Source organism: Gouania willdenowi, chromosome 11, assembly GCF_900634775.1.
Source record: "Gouania willdenowi chromosome 11, fGouWil2.1, whole genome shotgun sequence".
In the NCBI taxonomy this organism is placed as follows: Eukaryota; Metazoa; Chordata; class Actinopteri; order Blenniiformes; family Gobiesocidae; genus Gouania; species Gouania willdenowi.
This window is the reverse complement of record NC_041054.1, coordinates 32,119,763-32,142,017: the sequence shown is the minus strand read 5'-3', so window position 1 is coordinate 32,142,017 and position 22,255 is coordinate 32,119,763. Positions and strand designations below refer to the sequence as shown.

At 35.8% G+C, this 22,255-nt stretch overlaps 1 protein-coding gene across 1 annotated transcript in view; it reads right to left on the bottom strand.

Moving 5' to 3' along the window:
* ctdp1 (CTD (carboxy-terminal domain, RNA polymerase II, polypeptide A) phosphatase, subunit 1) overlaps positions 1 to 22,255 on the bottom strand; it is a 139,340-nt gene that overhangs the window by 105,158 nt on the left and 11,927 nt on the right. Inside the window, 3 exon segments of the mRNA XM_028461289.1 lie at positions 6,651 to 6,779; positions 9,788 to 9,881; positions 10,509 to 10,592. Coding sequence (XP_028317090.1) covers positions 6,651 to 6,779; positions 9,788 to 9,881; positions 10,509 to 10,592 — 307 coding nt within the window.

Below are 22,255 nucleotides of genomic sequence, written 5' to 3'. Positions count from 1 at the left end.
CTGTGAGCTCATGGTCCTCCTTCACTCCTGTCAGCCTACAGGATGTTCAGGTTTTAGTAGGAAAGATGAAACCCTGATCGAGCTCTGTAGACATTGTTCCTACTTCTCTGCTTTTAAACGTTTTTGATGTTGTTGGTCCTTGGGTGGTAAAATTAATAAATCACTCACTTGTATCTGACTCGGTCCCCAGCTTTTTTTAAATATGTGATAATAAACCCCATTCTTAAAAAACCCAATCTTGATCCGGGGGAGCCTATAAACTACTGACCCATATCTAAGCTTCCCTTCATGTCTAAAATCATGGAGAAAATGGTTGCTAAGCAGCTAACCTCATACATGGAACAGCATGATATTTATGATAAATATTAATCTGGTTTTAGATCAATCCACTGAAACTGATCTTCTGAAAGTTTCTAGTGACGTGATGATGTCACTGACTCTGGTCGTTACACAGTTTTAGTTTTACTTGATCTGATGCTGCCTTTGATACAGTAGATCATAGTATACTGGTTGATCCACTTACATCTGAGATGGTTTTCTGGTGCTGTTCTCCAATGGTTTACCTCTTATATTAATGGAAGAACCTTTAATATTTCTATTAATGATGTAATGTCTAATATGTCCAACCTGTCATGTGGAGTAGCCCAGGGCTCTGTTCTGGTTCCTGTTTAGTTTTTATTGTATCTGATGCCTCTTGGTCGGTTGATCCATGGTTTTAAAAATGTGTCTTATCATTTTTATGCTGATGATATCCAGTTGTACTGCTCCTTTAATGACTCAGCGTTTCACTTTTTATCAGAGATCTTAGATTGTATATCCTGTATCAAAAACTGTCTGTCATCAAATGATCTCCAGATAAATTCAAACAAAACATAAACTCTGATCATTGCTCCTGATAAAAAGATCCTGTGATTAAAAACTCTCTTGGTGATCTGGGCTCATCTGTTAAAACCAGCCTCAGAAACCTTGGGGTTGTTTTTGATCAGTCCATGTCTTTGGAGGGACATTGTCGTCAATTGACTAAAAACTGTTTTTACCACCTGAGAAATATCTCTAAAGTGAGGTATTTATTATCAAAATCAGATCTGGAACTGGTCATACATGCATTTATATCATCTCGTATTGACTACTGTAATTCTGTTTTTACATGTTTTAATAAGTCGACCCTAAACAGACTCCAGATCGTTCAGACGCTGCTGTCAGACTTTTAACTGGTGCTTCTAGAACATCCCACATCACCACCATTCTAGCTACTCTGCACTGGCTTCCAGTTAAGTTTCGCATAGAATATAAAATATTAGTTCTTACGTTCTGAGCATTACATGGTCAGGCCCCTAAATATATCTCAGACTTGTTGGACCCCTACTCATCAGGGCGATGCCTTCGGTCTTCAGACCAGGGTCTCCTAAAGACCCCAAAAACTACATTTAAAACCAGAGGAGACCTGGTGTTCCAGACTCTGGAATAACCTGCACCAGTCTCTCAGGGAGCTCAACTGTGTGGTCACTTTTAAAAAACTGCTGAAGACTTTACTTTACAGAAAAGCTTTTAGTTACTGGATTTTAATTTTTATTTGTCCTTTAATGTTGCTGCTCTTATGATGTTTATGCACTCTTGTTTTATTATTCTATTGTGTTGCACTTTTACCACAACTCTGTACAGCACTTTGTGATTTTATCTGTTAAAAGCACTTTATAAATAAAACTTACTTACTGTACTTACAGTGACCCTGTAGAGTCATATTTGCTTTGGTGTTAAATGTAATCCTTCATTTTGTTGAAACTGGATCATCTTTGCACAGCAGGATGAGTGTGTGTTAAAGTCAGGTTGATGCTGACGTCTGCTATGAATGTGGACTGATCACATGTAGCGTTGTGTCATACACTTAACTGACAGTTGTGAGAGTTAACAGGAAAAAAAGCCTGTTTACTTTGTCAGGGCAAAAATTGTTAGTTATGTTTATTAACATATTTACTCATAGACCTTATTCTTTTTAAGGCTTTAAGTTGAGACTTTTCATTTCTGCTGTCTCATGTTTTCTGCTCTCTTCTCGCGGTCAGCTTCCCAAAACACATCTTATCCCTCAGACACAGAGGCATTACACACTCACATGCCTACACACACTCACATAGTCAAACATACACACCCAATACACATCCATTCATACACACAAACACCATACACGCACACACCTCCAACACTCACGACAATCAGGAGATACCAGAGAACTGGTTGTTTTGACCTAAAGAAGAAACTGTCTCTTTTCACCCTCTTCTTTCACCTCCTCTGTCCTCTTTATCTCCTGGGGGGAGGAGGGAGGGAGACTGAGGGGGAATATACGTGATGAGTTAGAACTGTGGGCCACTCAATCATCGGACGTCCGCCCGGGCGGTCACTAATTTTGTCCATCTTTGTACTCTTTTTTATTTAGTTTTATAATAAACCTCTTTTATAAAATCATCAATGCCTCGCCTGGACTCCATCATTCAACCAGAGAATAAATCATGTCTCCAAATGAGGTCAACCGCAAATTTGCCGTAACAACTTACAAAATATATATCAGTAGACGACATTATTGAAATTGCACAAATGTCACCTATTGTAATTTTATTATTTTACAAATAATGACCAACTTTTAATGTGTGAAATTAAAAAGTCGCTGCATATTTAATAAGTCTGGTCGACCAATGAAAAACTTGGTCTACCACGACGGCATCGACCAATTAGTCAACTAAACGACCAAAGTTGGCAGCCCTAGTGTTTATAATCTCATGAACATGAAAGTATCTCAAAACTCTAACATTAAACCAGATAAATCACACACGCTATTTTATTTTACACTCACAAATAAACGCTTAATAACACTACAGAGTACAAAGTATTTACACCTCTATGTACATACAACCTTCAAACATACTCATTTGGCCATAACTGATAACTCTACTTAAGCTCCTCCCACTATATGAATACATACTAACGACAGGCAGTGTACTAGGTAATCTAAATTAGTAGCACCTGTTAGAGGGCTATGGGACAACTGCCAAGCAGCTTGGTGAAAACAGATCAACTGTTGGAGCAATTGGTAAACAATGGAAGATGACTGTCAGTCTCCCTCAGACTGGGGCTCCATGCTTGATCTCACCTCGTGGAGTGTCACCAATGATAAGAAAGGTGAGGAATCAGCCCAGAACTACATGGGAGGAGCTGGTCAATGACCTGAAGAGTTTCAAATGTTACTGTCAGTAGAACACTACGCCACCATGCTTTAAAATCAGTCCCTTCCACAAGTCAGGACATGTCCAGCCCCGTCTGAAGTTTACCAATGACCATCTGAATGATCCAGAGGAGGCATGGGAGAAAGTCATGTGATCAGATAAGACCAAAATAGAACTTTTTGGTCTAAACTCCACTCACCATGTTTGGAGGAAACAGAAGGATGAGTACCATCCCGAGAACACCATCCCTACTGGGGGTGGAAACATCATGCTTTGGGGGGTGTTTTTCTGCAGAAGGGACAGGACGACGGCACTGTATTAAGGAGAGGATGAATGAGGTCGTGTATTGCTCCTTCCCTCAGTCAGAGCAATGAAGATGGGTCATGGTTGGGTCTCCAACATGACAATGACCTGAAGCACAGCCAGGATAACCAAACAGTGGCTTCGTAAGATGCAGATCAAGGTTCTGGAGTGGCCTAGCTAGTCTCCACACCTACATCACATAGAAGATCTTTGAGGGAGCTGAAACTCCGTGTTGCTCAGCAACAGCCCCTAAACCTGACAGATGTGTAGCCCTGGTGAAAAACTACAGGAAACGTTTGACCTCTGGATTTACAAACAAAGGCTTCTGTACCAAATATTAACACTGATTAACACTGACTTTCAAAAACGTATATGCAACAAGAAAATACATTATTTAAAAATCATACAATGTGATTTCCTGATTTATTTTTTTTATTTTGTTTCTCACAATAGAAATGCACCTACGATGTAAATTTCTAAGTGGGAGAACTTGCAAAATTGTAGGGTGTTCAAATACTTATATACTCACTGTACGTAAGATATGTTAAGAATAACCCTAAGCCAAACCCTATAATAAGTTGGTATATTTTACACTGGAAAGAGTATAACTGATAATGATGCTCAATTATTTGTCATCGTTACCATGGATACCAGATTTCAACTTGTAAATGCATCATACAAACAAAAACTAGGTGAGAAAATACATCATGTTAAGTAAGGTGCTACAAAATAAACAGAGGAAAAGCCACAATCTATCTATAAAAGCAAAAAAGGTGTGTGTGTGTGTGTGTGTGTGTGTGTGTGTGTGTGTGTGTGTGTGCGTGTGTGTGTGTGTGTGTGTGTAGTGAATATCTCCCCAACATGGTATGAGTTTGACCTGAAACTTAGTCAACGGGTTCCAAATACCCCAAGTGTGTGTGTGTGTGTGTGTTATTTTGGAGTGAATTGGTGTAGCAAAACGTTCAAACCGTTAATATTAAGATTACGGCTTTCTCGGTAATGAGCGCGGTATTGAGCGTGCTCCTTCCAGTTCCGGGTTCATGACGTCACTGTGTCGCAGTTTGTTTGGGTTAAAAAAAAAGGTCAATATTAAAAAACGTTTTTGTACCGCTAAAAGTCATTTAAGTTAATATTTCATGGTTATTCAATATTATTCCCGTGATTCCAAACTTACTTTAAATCTCGGGTCACAGATTTCCCTTCCTCCTTCGTCTCCATGAGTGTGGGCGGTGGCTGTGCTGACGGTCATTAGTCGATTATATTTTTGTGAGTGAATGGGTCCACAACACGGCTCTACTATGATTATTGTTTGTTCTGTGCAAGGGTGAGTGTTTCTTCTTATATTATTCTGTGTTAAGTAAGATGCTAGCTGCTACAATTTAAACACACAGCTGATGCGTGTACGTGCACTACACCAAGATGTACATGCTGAACTCACACAGAGCTGTTTAAGGAGTTGCGACTTTGGTCTTGCAAAACGTTTATTTTCGTGGTATTTCCGTGTCTCTTTTTTTTTTTAATCTCTCAACAACCTCGACAGATTATGTGCAAGATGCGCGCGTGCGTGAGAGATAACGCATGGAAGAGATAGAGGTAGACAGGTAGACACAGACACACAAAATAAAACAAAAAAAATAAACAATATTTATACATAAAGTACACAAAATGACAACAGAAATGCACAAAAATATACAAAAAGGCTCTAAAAACACACAAAATTTCTCCAAAAAACAAACATTACAGAAAAATACACCAAACAACAAAAACATATGAAAATGGCTCAAAATACACAAAAATAAATATTTATACACAAAATGACAACAGAAATGAACAAAACTACACCGAAAAACATACAAAAATACACAAAATGATTCCAGAATCACTACAATGGCAACAAAAAAAACTATAATTACAGAAAAAATGCACAAAAACACAACAGAGAGATACAAAAATACACATAGTGACTCCAAAAAACATACATTACAGAAAAATACACCAAACAAAAAAACAAACACATTTATCATATTTATGTCTTATATAATTAAACCAGATAAATCACACACACTATTTTATTTTACACCCACAAATAAACCCTTTAAAACACTACAGAGTACAGTATGTACACATCTATGTACATACAACCTTCAAACAAATACTCATTTGGTCATAACTGACAACTCTACTTAACTCATTTAGTGCCATTCATAGATGTCAATTGTGTTTTTTGGCTGGGGTTGCTAGGAGACAAAGTGACTAAGCTCTCCAGTGAATATCTAACTTGTACCATGATGTAGTGACCAACTAGTGACCTGTAGGTGGCAGCAGAGCACCTTTGGATGAGAGATCGCCTGTGATGAGCAGAGCTCAGAGGGAGCGGAGAAGAGTTTATGAGACAGAAAATGGTTCTACAGAGTTGATGCTGAAGTTCACAGCAGCTCACACTCAACCAGAGCATGTGTGGAACTAAGTGGACTATTGAGAGTGTGATGATGGTGAGAGAAAACCATCCAAAAACAGGGCAAACAGTGAGACTCAGCATGTCTGGGAGGAGGAGGAAGTTGTGTGTGTGGAGAATGACGGGGGAGAGACTTGGAGGAACGCCAAAATACAGTAAGAAATCCATTCAACTCTGACATAGATAGTAAAATAACAATAATGTTGCCATCAAAACCCTGGCCTCTGTTGTTTTTATAGTTTTATAGAAGGAAACTAATATTGAGGTGTCACTAAAGCAAAAAAAAATTGCTTCAAAGTCACTGACAGGTTTTTTTCACAAAAAGGTGTTTTTTCTCAGCTTTTTGTCACAAACTGGTGATTTGAATACAGATTGTCATAGTACTAAATATTCTGTGGGTCTTTAAAAATGAGTCCAAATGCTCTAAAATGACTGGCACTGAATAAGTTAAGCTCCTCCCACTATATGAATACATACTTCTGACAGGCACTGTACTAGTTACACTAATGCACCAAAAGCCACCATATGCTGCCGACCCCCCCAGGTGTCGTGCGTTATCAGCGTGCGGCGGTGGAAACTCGCCACGAGTTTTAGCGTTCTGTTTTTTTTTTTTTTCTTTTGGACATCTCTGCTTGTGTGTTCAGATGAGTAGTGTGGTTCTGCAGGGTTCTCCTCACCTTGTTGGACATGCGCTGGCAGTGCTGTTCTGTGGTGTGAATCAAGGTCTGGTCCAGGTCCACCATGAGGACCAGCTTCTTGTTCCGGTGGAGTCTCTGCTGGTCTTCTCTGCCAAGCTGCTCAGCTTGCTTTAAGATCAGATCAACACAACTTTACAGCCTAATAACACACAACTAAAACCTTATCATTAAACTGTAAATGCTGACATGATTGTTAAAAATGTGACTATGCTCAAATTCACATCTCAATATTTCTTCTTAAAATGTCGACATACGATTTAAATCTGGATATTTTTAACTGAATAAAGCCTTAACAGAAAAACAGTTCTTAGTTAAATTTGCTGATTAAATGCTGTGTGTGTGTGTGTGTGTGTGTGTGTGTGTGTGTGTGTGTGTGTGTGTGTGTGTGTGTGTGTGTGTGTGTGTGTGTGTGTCCATTATTTTGGAGTAATTTGGTGTAGCAAAACATTCAAAACGCTAATTTTAAGATGAAAGCCCTCTCAGTAATAAGTGCAATATTAAGCGCACTACTTCTGGTTCTGGTTTTATGATGTCACTGTGTCGCAGAGAATATGCGTAGAAGAGAAGTGCGTAATTGAAAGCGCGCAAAAAAGCGCTTAAGTCCAGAAGGGATAATACAGCCTATAGTGGGAGGAGCTTAAGTAGAGTTATCAGTTATGTCTAAATGAATATGTGTTTGAAGGTTGTATGTACATAGTGTACATACTGTACTCTGTAGTGTTATAAAGGGTTTATTTGTGGGTGTAAAATAAAATGGTGTGTGTGATTTAACTGGTTTAATTCTATGAGACATGAACATGATAAATGTGTTTGTTTTTTGTTTTTTTATTCATTTTTTTATTTTTTTAGTTTGGTGTATTTTTCTGGAATGTATGTTTTTTTAAGTCAATATGTGTATTTTTGTATCTTTCTGTTGTGTTTTTGTGCATTTTTGTATAATTTTTGTTTTTGTTGCTATTGTAGTGATTCTGGAGCTATTTTGTGTATTTTTGTATAAATAGTTTTGTGTATTTTGACTAATTTTCATATTTTTGTTGTTGTTTGGTGTTTTTTTCTGCAAATTTATGTTTTTTTCTGCAAATTAATGTTTTTTGGAGTAATTTTGTGTGTTTTTGGAGGCTTTTTTATATTTTTTGTGCATTTCTGCTGTTTTGTACACTTTTTGTGTAAATATTGTTTAGTTTTTTGTTTTATTTTACTTATATTTTTATTATAAATACCTTATGTGTGGTAAGGGCGTGTTTTGAGAAATTTGCATTTTTTGCTTTCAACACAGCTACAGCATTGGTCACCAATAACGTCCAGGTTCCATCTGTCCGTTCTAAACAGCAAACGGTTGAACAAACATGAAAATATACGTTTCGAAACGTAATCACCAAATAAGGAAAAGTAAAAAAGTCTGTTTTCATGAAAGAACCTTAAACTATTTTCCTCTCTCTCGTTTGTCTGCGTGTAGGTCTGGTGCTACTCCAGGTCTTCAGCGAGTGATTGGCTCTGGCTGCACACGTGACTCTAGCTCACTGCTGTGATTGGCTCTGGCTGCACCGGAGCAGAGCTGTGCAGTGAAAGAGATATAAATGGTGCTCTAGCGCCCCCTCACACTGAGGCCAAAAGCTGAATAGGTTTCACTTCTGGGTGAACATGAATGTGCCGTACGGGGTACATAAAATTAAAAGATAAGTTTTAAAATAACCAAATGACTCCAAAATAACAGATTCACAAACTCAGGATATTTAGAAGCCATTGACAAAGTTTCTGGTCAAACCAACCTTCAAACACATACTCATTTGGCCATAATTGACAACTCCTTAAGCTCCTCCCACTCTATGAATACATACTTCCAATGGGCACTGTACGAGTGAGATAAAACGAGATGGAGTTTTATTTTGAAGGAACCTGAAGTAGACACTAAGTTGAAAAGCCATTGTTTCCTTTTATTTTTTTTAAAGTTGATATATCAATGTATTGTTTAATTAATTAATACATAGTTAAATGAAACGTTGATATATCTGAACCTCTAAAAATAGCAGCTTTTAACTTTACTCTTGTATCTGAAGCAGAACATATTGATGATGTCATGTATATTCAGTTTCTTCAAAAAAAAATGTCAGGTGGCCGTTGAGTCTGATGACTTTTAGTCTGAAGCCTGAGGCAGTTTCATCTGATGGAGGTTTAGGGTTAGGGTTTTGCTGATATCTGAAGATGTCCTAAAGTCTACACCATACTAATGACTGTCTACAATCAAAAGATGTGAGAATTTAAAACATTGCTGCATTAATCTGCCATCAGTGAGGCATCTACTGTCCAAACCTGATCTGGAACTGGTCATCCATGCTTTTATTTCGTCCCGCATTGACTACTGTAACTCAGTTTTTACCTGTTTTAATAAGTCGACCCTGTGTAAACTCCAAATGGTCCAAAATGCTGCTGCCAGACTTTTGACCGGTACGTCCAGAACATCACACATTACCCCGATACTTTCCTCCCTGCACTGGCTCCCTGTCAATTTCCGGATTGAATATAAAATACTGGTTCTAACATTCCGGGCTTTGCATGGCCAGGCTCCTCTATACATTTCAGACGTGTTGTGTCCCTACACTTCAGGACGCAGCCTTCGATCCTCAGGTCAGGGTCTACTAAGGTTCCCAAAAACCAAATTTAAAACCAGAGGAGACCTGGCGTTCCAGGCTGCAGCCCCCAGACTCTGGAATGGTCTGCCCCAGTCTCTCCGGGAGATGAACTGCGTGGACACTTTAAAAAAACATTTGCAGACTTCGCTTTTCAAAAAAGCTTTTAGTTAACAAGATTTTATTTTTAATTTTTACTGCCCTTTTATGATGCTACACATGTGATGTAAATGTATGTTTATTGTTTCTGTGTACAGCACTTTGTGATTTTATCTGTGAAAAGCGCTTTATAAATAAATACTTACTTACTTACTATTTCCATATCCACTCCACACACACACTATACAGTGTCTATTATATATTAGTGTTTACTTCTATGTTCTACAAAGGCTGCAGACGAGAGGCTTCACTCAGCTCCACAGGATTCAGTGTGAAAACTATCATTCACACACACACACACCTAAATGTAACGCGTGTCACATGACTCACCTCAGAGCTGACCATCAGCTCAGGGACACTGTGCACCATGGAGACGGTTGCCGTGGAGATGGCACTCTGCTGCTTCCCATTGGAACTCTGGAGCCTACGAGAACATGAAAAAGATGAAGGACCATCACGTACAGTAGGTCAGCAGAAATACAGGACAACAACAACACAATGACTCCATAAACACTAAATAACAACAACAAAGGGTTTTCACATGATCACAGGACATTTTACATGTGAGCAGAGAGTTATTATTATTATTATTATTATTATTATTATTATTAGAGTTTGTGTGTCTGTTAGAGTTTGTGTGTCTGTTAGAGTTTGTGTGTGTTAGAGTTTGTGTGTGTTAGAGTTTGTGTGTGTTAGTTTGTGTGTGTTAGAGTTTGTGTGTGTGTTAGAGTTTGTGTGTGTGTTAGAGTTTGTGTGTGTGTTAGAGTTTGTGTGTGTTAGAGTTTGTGTGTGTTAGAGTTTGTGTGTGTTAGAGTTTGTGTGTGTTCAACACTTAAACGTTTTAAATCCTAATCATCATAAACATTAGGCTGTGGCGCCATCTGCTGGAAACACACCAGCCTGAATGTTCTGATTAAAAATCATATAAATATAGATAAATATTGGTTGTATAGGTGTGGTTTGTTATCAGTGAATGTGTGGTTTCCATATTCAACACTTGGACTGTGTTATGTCCCAATCATTGATCAATAATCAATAAAACAGGACTTACTGTGTGAGATCCTGTCCACATTCAGCACACAGACCCTTCATAACTATGGGATGGCTGCATTCTGCTATTCTGACGATGACGCCCCTAAAAAACAAAGAAATAATCATTGTTATAGAATATTAATAGTAGCAGATTATTATCTCCTTCACATGTCAACTTATGGATTTAATAACTAATAATACTGAACTTCACCATCAGGTTTTTATAAAACAATTACATTTGAAACTTCACAGAAAATCTAGATTATTTTTTATTGTGTTTTATTTTATTAGGATACTGTGACATGACAGTCAGAAAATAAAGTTATTTTATCTCCTTTTAAAGTTTGATCATTGATAAATTGATCTGATCTTTTAGAAATGTATTTATTTGATTATTTATTATAATTATGTGTGGATAATACATTGAAAGAATCTAAAACGTGATAATCAAATATCTTGTTTTACACTAACTTAACCTTGTAGAGTGACCACAATGCTGACAGAGGTTTGTGTTTTATACACGGGTATAAGAAGATCATGTGAATTAATCCACCACATTATAATATTATAACATTATAACAGTAGGGGTGGGAATATATACTCCATTACAATTATAAGGCCTAGGATTGATTATTAATCAGCTATTAATGCATCTAATGAACACTTTAGAGACAAATTCACCTTTTCTTAAAGCAGCTGATGATATCTGTAACTTATAGAAGACAATTAGAACCAGTGGTGGAAGTGGTGGTTATTTTTTCGGGGATTCTTAACTTTTTTTTTTTTTTTTTTTTTCATTTTTGTCAGTTTTTTTTTTTTGTCTTAATTTTTTTGTCTAGGTTTTTCGGGCTTTTTCATTTTTTACTTTATATTTGTGTTCTGCCCCTGTGGTGTGTGTTGGAGAAGCAGTAAAAGCAAAAGTAAAAATCACAACTGAGAACAAAAGTTAAGATTCCCCCAAAAAATCAAGATAAAAAAAGACAAAAACAGATAATCATGTGATTTAAAAAGTTATGTTTTATAATTTCTTCTACAAGTGGCTCCAAAAGTTGGAAACTTTAACAGAAATGATTGTGAATGAATAAGGAACTTACTCACTTGAACATTGGATGTTATATATATATGTGTGTGTGTGTGTGGGTGTGTTATCATCATCTTGACTTAAACAGAGTATTTCTGCTCGCTGTACAGGCCACACCCCCAACCATAAGGAGTCAGAAAATGAATAATAATTTCATCAATATTGATGTTTCTGTTGTGAAAGAACAATTTAAAAACACTGCTCTGTTTGTGTGATGAGTGGATGATAAAATATATTCAGTTAAACTAACAAACTAGATGTTTACAAAGCTTGAATAATCCTAATGTTCTTAATAATTAATCTGTTGAAATGTAATGTTTGTATTGTATTATTTTGCTTATTTGTGGATATGATACAGTTGCCCAATACATAAACAATTCCAATTAAATGTTTATTTTCTAAGTATTCCCAAAGAAAGAAAAAAAAGAAGAAAAAAAAAAGAAAAAAGAAAGAAAGAAAAAAAGAAAGAAAAAGAAAGAAAAAAAAAAGAAAAAAAGAAAGAAAAAAAGAAAGAAAAAGAAAGAAAAAAAAAAGAAAAAAGAAAGAAAAAAAGAAGAAAAACAAAAAGAAAGAAAGAAAAAAAGAAAGAACAAAAAGAAAGAAGAAAGAAAAAAGAGTGTGCTTAGTCCCAGGTGCTGATTAGATATAATGTACATAAAATTGATTATTTGCTAAAGTCAGAGGAAACAAATTTTCCCTGAGTGCTGACTGCAGGAACAACAGGCTGTGATGCTACAGCTGAACATCACCACACTGTAGGGCTGATAATTAGTATAGTATAGATGTTTTTTATTGTGAGATAAGAAAAAATAAATAAAACAATTCTAAATTCTTCTTAGAAAATGAAGAGATCATTTATCTACACACACAGACTACATTTCTTCTTTTTATCAAACAATAAACTTTTTAATTGTGTTGTTTGTGGAAAAAGTGTAAATGAAATGTTTGATTATGATCACCTCACAGATGTTTTTATTGTTGTAATCCTGATTATTATTATTATTATTTATAGATTTCTCCTGCTAACTAATGCTGACCATTTATTTCTCCTCTGGTTCAGTTTGAAGTCAAACATTTGAGCTCCTTAATCAGAGTGATTGGAGCATCCCCATACAGTACAGCAAACTGTATGAACATGGTATTAATGTTTCTGACTTTGGTAGACATTTATATCATTCATTTATCTTGGTACATAAGTGCATCGTAAAAATTCTAATATCTATTTTATATATATATGAACATAATAAGAATGTGGTGTTTTTCTAAACACCCCTTTTACATATATATATATATATATATATACAGTATATATATATTAACACATTTTTAACCAAATTAATGTTGGTCTTAACTATGTCAATAAATCAGGTAAGCTGTTTACACTAATTAATAATACACATTTAAAAACTATTTATGGAACTACATAAACATATATTGTATATACACATACATATGACGTCAACTGTATAAATATTGTCAATCAATCCAGTTATTGACAAATGACCAAAAATCCCAGTTATGTCATTAGGAATCAATAGATTTGAATGGTCCACCAATAACTTCAGGGAACAAATTCAGTCTTACGTGAATCACGTGATGGTCAAACATTTAAACTTCTGTTGTCACAACTCTATCTCTCTCTATATATACAGCTCTGGATTAGACGACACAGCTCCTTTTTGTTTAGACAAGAACATAAACTGTTACAGTAGTCTGAAGCACACAGAGATAATAGATCATCTCTGGACACAATTGTTCTAAGTTTAGAAATGTTCCTCAGTTGGTACAAACACTTCTTTGTTACAGTTTGGAGTGATGCTTTATGAACATTGCTTAAAAAACAAGCTTAATAATGTAAACTGTACCACCTCGTATTGACTACTGTAATTCTGTTTTTACATGTTTTAATAAGTCGACCCTAAACAGACTCCAGATCGTTCAGACGCTGCTGTCAGACTTTTAACTGGTGCTTCTAGAACATCCCACATCACCACCATTCTAGCTACTCTGCACTGGCTTCCAGTTAAGTTTCACATAGAATATAAAATATTAGTTCTTACGTTCTGATCATTACATGGTCAGGCCCCTAAATATATCTCAGACTTGTTGTACCCCTACTCATCAGGGCGATGCCTTCGCTCTTCAGACCAGGGTCTCCTAAAGACCCCAAAAACTACATTTAAAACCAGAGGAGACCCTGGTGTTCCAGACTCTGGAATAACCTGCACCAGTCTCTCAGGGAGCTCAACTGTGTGGTCACTTTAAAAAACTGCTGAAGACTTTACTTTACAGAAAAGCTTTTAGTTACTGGATTTTAATTTTTATTTGTCCTTTAATGTTGCTGCTCTTATGATGTTTATGCACTCTTGTTTTATTATTCTATTGTGTTGCACTTTTACCACAACTCTGTACAGCACTTTGTGATTTTATCTGTAAAAAGCACTTTATAAATAAACTACTTACTTACTTACTTACAAAGGCTAACTGAATACTTACACTATCACAGAGGGCAGAACCAGTAGTTTAAATGTAAATGTTGCAGATGATCAGGTTCATTTAATCATGGCAAAAACTATTGTGATGATTAAAATGAGATGAATTGTGCAGCTCTAGCACATGTTATTACACTGTCATTTTGGAGCAGATCAAAGTGTTTTATGAACACAAACCAAGGTGATCATAATCACATACACCACATGTAAACTGAACCAAAGACCAAATGTACAGACATGCTGGGAAAAATAACAACAATTCTGGTTTGGTTGAATTTGTGTATTTAGAAGAAGTGAATTAGTTGGTCCTGTACACCCATGAATCCCACTACCACATTTAGCTCAGAACTCTGTCAACAAACATCTAAAATGTTTATCATTATAATCTATAAATAATTTATGAATTGATTGGATTTGGATCAATCATATTTATATTATGATTTATTAGATGGTTCCAAACTTCTGACTTAAGTTGAGCTGCTTTAGAGCTGTACACTGTGCATTTGATATGATATATCCCAATACTAAACAACATTATATATCAATATTAATCATTACCAAATGTCACCTTTACAAGTAAATAAAATGCATGACATAAAAATGATTTCTTTTCTTTTTAAACGTATGAGTAATAGTAACTAATTGAAACACTAATATTAAAAACAAGTGGAATGTTTATCAAAGTGTCAATTACATTTTTGAAGAAACAGATTCTGATTCTGTTAAATTCTTTATAAAAACGAAGCACATAAATCTATAGAAGTGATCAGTATGCTAGTCATAGAGGAGTGAGGTAGATTAACAAGGTCTGATGGTGCGTTCACTGACACCTTGTGACCAGGCGTTTACATGCTATGCTAATGTTAGCAACATTAGGTGTAAAATCACTTTGGACATTTTTGATGGATACATTGATCGTACAGTGAAACATGGTGATATATGTCTGTCATGTGTGCACTCTGGTGTTAGTGGCGTTGAGCAGACGCAGTAGTCCACTTAGCTAACGCTAAACTATAACGTGAGACTACTGGGTTAGAGTAAAACTATTATAGACTATTTATAGTAATCTTCCTCCTGATGTGGGCACACACTCACTTCATGTTCTCATCAACATTAGGACTGTGACGAGATCTCAATACGACAATATATCGCAATGTTTTTCACACCAATCGATTATTGATACGCTCGCGCTAAGTATCGATTTTTTTTTTTTCCTCCAACAAATCTTTTCTCTGCTTTTTCACTAAAATGTGCAGGTACGTCGGCACCGTGGCTCAGGTGGTAGAGGGTCGTCTTCTGATCGAGAGGTTGGGGGTTCGATCCCAGTACCTGACTATGTGTCGAAGTGTCCTTGGGCAAGACACTGAACCCTAAGTTGCTCCCAGTGGTCGACTAGTGCCTTGTATGTCAGTCCTGTCCCACTGGTGAATGAGATGATATGTAAAGCTTTGAGACTGTTTCAGTGGTGATTAAAGCTCTATATAATCATGTCCATTTACGTCTTCACAGAAATGTTCTCACTGTTTGTTGAAGGAACCAATATACTGTTTACTGTAATATTTCACTATAATGATGTCACTGGTAATAAAGACCATATTAATTGTTTACATAAAGCACTATTGGGAGATATTTATTAGTTACATTGGTATGTTGACACTTATTTACAGAAATAAAGTAGTGTCACTGGTTCATAGGACACTTTTTATATTTAATTGTCCTTTCAGAGATATAAAATAAAAATTATATTTTTTTAACTTGATCTTTTTTCCTTCTTGTTATGACAGATTATCAAATTGATTTCTGACCAATATATCGATAATCGCAGTATCGTGAGCTAATCGTCATATTGTGAGCTTTGTAATCACGTATCGTGTCGTGAGTTACCCTGAGGTTCCCACCCCCTAATCAACATCATTCTAGGGCTTGCCAACTTTTGGTCGTTTAGTCACTAATTGGTCGATGTTATCGTGGTCGATCAGCAATAAATCAGTTTTAATATCATTAAAACACAATGCACTTATATAGATGATAAGGAATAAATATGAATATAATGTATTTAATGCCTAAACATGGTTCCATGTTCAGCAACAGCTGAGTGAGTGAGTGAGTGAGTGAGTGAGTGAGTGAGTGAGTGAGTGAGTGCTGTAAAAAACGTGTTGTTTTTCAGATCAGATCAGATCAGATCAGAGAGGGAACAAACAACCATCCACTGTTAAATCAATATTTTTTCTGCACAAGAACATGGATTATCCTTATATTTGAGACGTAGATTATGTAAATAGATCCACTACTGTCTCCACTGCACACCTGTGTTTGTTTCCACATGCACTGACCTGATGTTGACATTAACAGCTTATTAATAAAAACAGGTTTACCACTAAAACACACGTAAATATGTCATTTGTATGAGGAAAAAATAGGTTTTAATTGTGGGTTTCAGGTCAGACTCCGATATAAATATATAATGTCTATGAGACCTGGAGGTTTCACTTTAGCTGTGTCAGGTTCTGGTCAAAGCTTGAATAAGGTTCATATCATAAATGGTCTGTGTTTAAAGTAAATCATCACAAAACACCAAAACTAAATATTTATGTGTTTTTTCTTTCTCCTCGTCCTCCTCTGCACCTGATCATTCATCTATGTTTTTTATGGTTGACTAGTCGCTACATGAGCCATAGTCTTGGTCGACCAACCATTTCCTTGGTTGATTACAGCCCAACTCATTTTTTATCATTCAATATATTTTTCTCTTATTGTGTGTTTCTGTTGCTATTTTGTGAGTTACTGGTAATATCTAGTAAAATTATCATTTTTAAACCCCATATTTTTTATGCTTTCGTTTGTTAATTTTCCTCTCTCTCTCTTGCGTACCCCTGGGGTACACATACCTCCATCTGAGAAACTCTGCTATATACGCTGACTCATGTTTGCTGTGTCATCGTTACTTTCTCCTGTGGGACACATCATGATTGGTGATGCAGCAAAAATGGCCCAAAAGTGCATTTTCGGTGTTTACGTGAACACTATTATCTACCAACACAAGATGTAGTGATGACTCAGCAAACATCGCAGTCAGCACCTGTATTTAAATACATCTGAGCATTAACGTGTATTCTAAGCACAGGTGAACACGTCATAAAATCACATAAAATATATCTGATTTTTTTTCCAAATTCCGTGTTACATTTTTTTTAATTAATTTTTTTGGGAGAATTGTATCATTTTTTTCTGAAAATTAGTTTTTAACTCCTGTGAGGAAACAAAATAAATACAAATAGAAACATAAAACCTAATTACACAGAAATGTATGTCAGAAATAAAAACATCATTTAAAATAATGAGAAAGACACAATTAAAAGGTAGATATAGGTTGTACTGACATTTATTATCTATTTATATCATATAAAGATGTATGAGAACAGCATTGATGTCACTCAGGGATCAATGGTTTACTGAATCTGATCAGGTTTATTGATTAAGTTTTGATCAACTTAGTTTAAATTAACCTAACTTAAATGATCCTATCTACTGTAGCTCTGATGAGATGTTGTTAGAATGTAACATTCTAATAATGTTGCTCCAACTGACTTTTATTTTGTAAACTGGAAGTTCCCACTTAAACGGTTGTACTTGAGGTAGCTAGCTGACTGTGAATGTGTAGCTACGAGGCACAAACAAAAAGCTGGAATAAAAAGAACAACACGGACTGAGTTATTCTCAGTTTACCAGACATAACAGTTCGAGATGATTAAAGCTGATCACGTTCTCACAGAGCACTGCTGCGCTACACGAAACACGGGTGGAGCTTTACAGGCACAGCAAAGTTAAACGTGCACTAGAGGTTCTGTGTTTATGAGTCAGTGATGATTTATGTTGTTTTAGACGGTGTTTGTGGTGATTTAAGATGAGTTTAATGCTCAAGTTTTAATCAATAAAAGTAAAATGAATGAATGTAATGATTAAACTAAAATAAATGCATCAGTTATTTCACCACTAGGGGTCAGAATATTTGGTAGTTATTAATCTACAGGCATCTAGGGCTGGAATAAACGATAATTTTTTAAAGGATTAATCTAGATATTATTTTTTCATCAATCTAACAATTCATTTTTTTCCAGTTCGATTCGACTCGATTCATTTATCAATTATTTCCCCATTAATTGACTAAAAGTAATTCATACATGTTGATTTACATATCTAAAATGAATTCCATAACATTGCAATATATGTTTATTGCTCTTCAACTCAAAATTCCAAAATAAAGTTCAGTATGAATATAACAGTATAAAATAATGCATTCAGAGGCAACATTAAAATATAAAAATAAAAGGCAGTGGGAGGAGCCAGCAGCCTGTCATGGTGTCCTTCATCAACCAACACAATTTAGCATTTATGTTGAAAACACACAGGTCTAGCTCACTGATAAAAGTCTATCTTTTAATTCTTCATTCAAATAAACATAATAATAACTTATAGTAATACACTGACAACGTGCATATTTTTCTTAAACTCAAAATTCCTAATGCTTATACATAAAGTGCTTTCCCAACAAAAAATAAGAGAGAAATTGGAAAATAAACAAATAAATATGGGGTTTTATAATGCTCATTTTTAGTTAAAAATTATATTAATAATAATGATTAGAATATGAACTGAAAATACAAGGGTCAGTGTTGGTCCCACACGAGGAGAAATGATAAAAACTATAGAAATAAATCTCTTCAGGAGCCACTAAATACTGTTTATTATACTTATTTATATAATCCGTTCTTTAAAATGTGTTTTATCTAGGGATGTAACGATTCACTCAACTCCCGATACGATTCGATTCACGATACTGGGTTCACGATTCGATTCTCTCACGATTTATTTACAAAATGGGACTGTAGACAATTTTTTTTGGGGGAAAAAACTAGAAAATACTGTATTATTTCCTTTTATTTTCATTGTCAAAAGAATCCCTTGATAAACTATTCAAAACAATGCAATTTAACTAAAAATAAATCTTGAATGAAATAAATGAAGGAATAATAGAAATGAAAATGAAGCCTATTAATTTAAATTCTGGTCTACAATAAAAAATGCAAAAACTGCATAATAGTTATTTTTCTTTTTAAAAGTGCAGCTGAAAATGTATTTTGTGCCTTAACAATTGGACGTTAAAAAAAAAAACCGTGATTACCACTGATTTACGTCATATTTGTTTGGACCAGCAGAGGGCGCTGGTAACAGTGGTCGGTTGGCATGCAGATATTCTAGCAGTGAAGAAGAGAAGCTATGCTAGCAGACAGAGCTAATAGAAAAACGTGCCTTTTACAGATATTCAAGTAATATTACAGATATTCTTTCGGTGCTAAAGGGGTAATGAATCATTTATTAACATGTTTAAGAGTAGAAGGCAGCCAGAAAGAAAGTATTAGCAGACTCCGCCCGCCGCCTACACTTGTGGATAGCGCCCTCTGCTGGTTAAAAAAAAGTACTGCGATTCGATTTTCAGAAAATCGATATCAACCGTGATACCTATGAATCGATTTTTAACTGCCTCACGATTAATCGTTACATCCCTAGTTTTATCACTCATTCATTCCATCATAATGATCTATATTACAGTTTGGAACCACTGGTGTAGAGCAACTTCTAACCATGACTCAGCAAAAGAGTTAATATTTTAAAGGTGAGAACCATTTGATGTTATGAACTGGTTGTAAGGAGTGTGTGTGTGTGTGTGTGTGTGTGTGTGTGTGTGTGTGTGTGTGTGTGTGTGTGTGTGTTGTGTGTGTGTGTGTGTGTGTGGTGTGTGTGTGTATGTGTGTGCGCGTGCGTGTGTGTGGTGCGTGTGCTTGCTGCTGATGTCACAGTGGGTGTTTCCTCCTTGTCCTGTTGACGTGTCTGGTCACACCCCGGATAAAGAACGAGGGTTTACTGGAACATCTACCTTTGACCAACGAGTGGGTCTTCACTGTCGAAACTCAGAGGAGCCAGCTCGCGTTAGTTATTGTCGGTGCCGCCATCTTTGTTTTGGTCAGACGACGTGTATATTTTGTGTTGACGTATTTTTTGTGTCGACGTCATTGATGACGTTGACGCGTTGTCCCGGCCCTACTGGTATCAATGGTCTTGTCCACAACAACAGAACAACTATATCCACAGATCTTCTGTAGCTCTGATGCAGATTCATAAACTTCCTACAGCTTCAGTCACATTAAATTCAAGACTTTTAAGAGTTTTATTGCCATTTGAAATTTCATTTAAGACCAACTTTACAGTAAACATAACTGGGGGAAAACATTGCCACATTAATTACATAGGGTTAGGATACATTTTTTACAGTGTCTAGTGCAGACGTGCAACGAGCAGCCCCCAAAGGAAACTACACAAAACGACAGTAAAATACACAAAAAAACAGACGAAAATAATCCAAAAACACACAATATGGCTACAAAAATTAAAATCTATTAAAAAAAACAGCAAAAATTGTACAAATAAAAACCATGAAGAAAACTCTTTGTTGGACAGGTCATTTAGGATCAATGTACTTTTTCCCATGTTGGTAAAGTTGCTACAAGCATGACACACATCTGCACACAGTCCCTCTACAACCACATCACTGTTTGTGGGAGGTTCCACTGTCGTGATATTATAGTAAATTACATATTTTTTTAAAAACTGATGTTAATAATCATAACATCATACTTACTATGTTAAAATGTAATTTTAGGAAACTGTGATTTAAGACATTTTAATGATAATTGAGGCCTTATTTTCAGATTCATGAATTTAATGCCTTTTAAGACTTTTTAAGGATGCGTGGGAACTAGAGCTGGGCGATATATCGAGTATACTCGATATATCGCAGCTTGTAGTCTGTGCGGTGTTGAAAATGACCAAACCGTTAAACTTGCGGACTTTTTTTTTTTTTTTGATTTTTTTTTTTTTTTGAAATTTCATCTTAATGACAACATGCACAAAAGGGCACTATTTGTTTTAAAATATTGTAGTGGCATTATGTACAAAAAGTGCACTTTAATTTTGTGTTTTGAAATGTCTCTGTGAGTTGCATCCTGCACTAATGTCTTGTTTTGAAATGTCTCTGTGACAATTTTGCACAAAACGTGCACTTTCTGTTGACAATTTTATGTTTGAGCCACTCACTGTTTAATAAATACAGTTATGTCAACTTTGACTTAGTTGTGATATCCCCTTTTTTGCATGAAAGTTTAAAATTGGCATATATTAATGCAGTATGATCAAGAATGTTTTAATGTAGACATATAGAATCATCATACTGGTGTGATTTTGTGCATCAAAGTGTTAATTCAAGGGTAATGCAAAATATCGAGATATATATCGTGTATCGTGACATGGCCTAAAAATATCGCGGTATTTATAAAAGGCCATATCGCCCAGCTCTAGTGGGAACGCTGTGATAATCAAACACTGATCATATTTTCACACAGCGCTGTGGCTCTGTCTTTAGGAGTCAATGATGAGTTGGTCGTTTATCAATCTAGACCAGACATGGGCAACTGGCGGCTCGGGGGCCACATGTGGCCCTTGGTCTAATTTTATGCAACCCCCAAAGTAAACGTACAAAATGACAAAAAAATACACAAAACAAAAGCAAGAATACACACCACACACACACACACGGCTAAAAAATATGCAGTGACAAAATGACAACAAAAATGTGTAAAAAAAAAAACCAAGAAAAACACAAATAATTACTATGCTAACCCACAATACTAACAAACAAGCAAAACAACAACAGAAATAAAAAAATGCTCCAAAAAAATGCAAAATTACTACATAAATACACAATGACTCCAAAAAACATATAGAGGAAAAATACACCAAAGAACGACAGAAAGACACAAATGTAATCACAACAAGCAAGACAAGAACAAATATACACAGAATGACAGAAAAACACCCAAAGACTATTCTGTCATTATTCTAAATGTTGACATGAATGTTGATCATGTGACCCGCTGTGATAGAAGTTGCCCACCTCTGGTCTAGACGGTGGTTGAAGCAGCCAGGATGGAAAGGGGGGGCTGCTGCACCTAATGAGCGCTCCATAAAAAAAACATTCTTTGCCTCAAGATGACGACGTTTGATCCACATTCTGTGGCTTTCTGAGTTCAACAGTTGATTCGGTTTTCATTGGTTGATTCTGTGATTCCGTAAACGTCT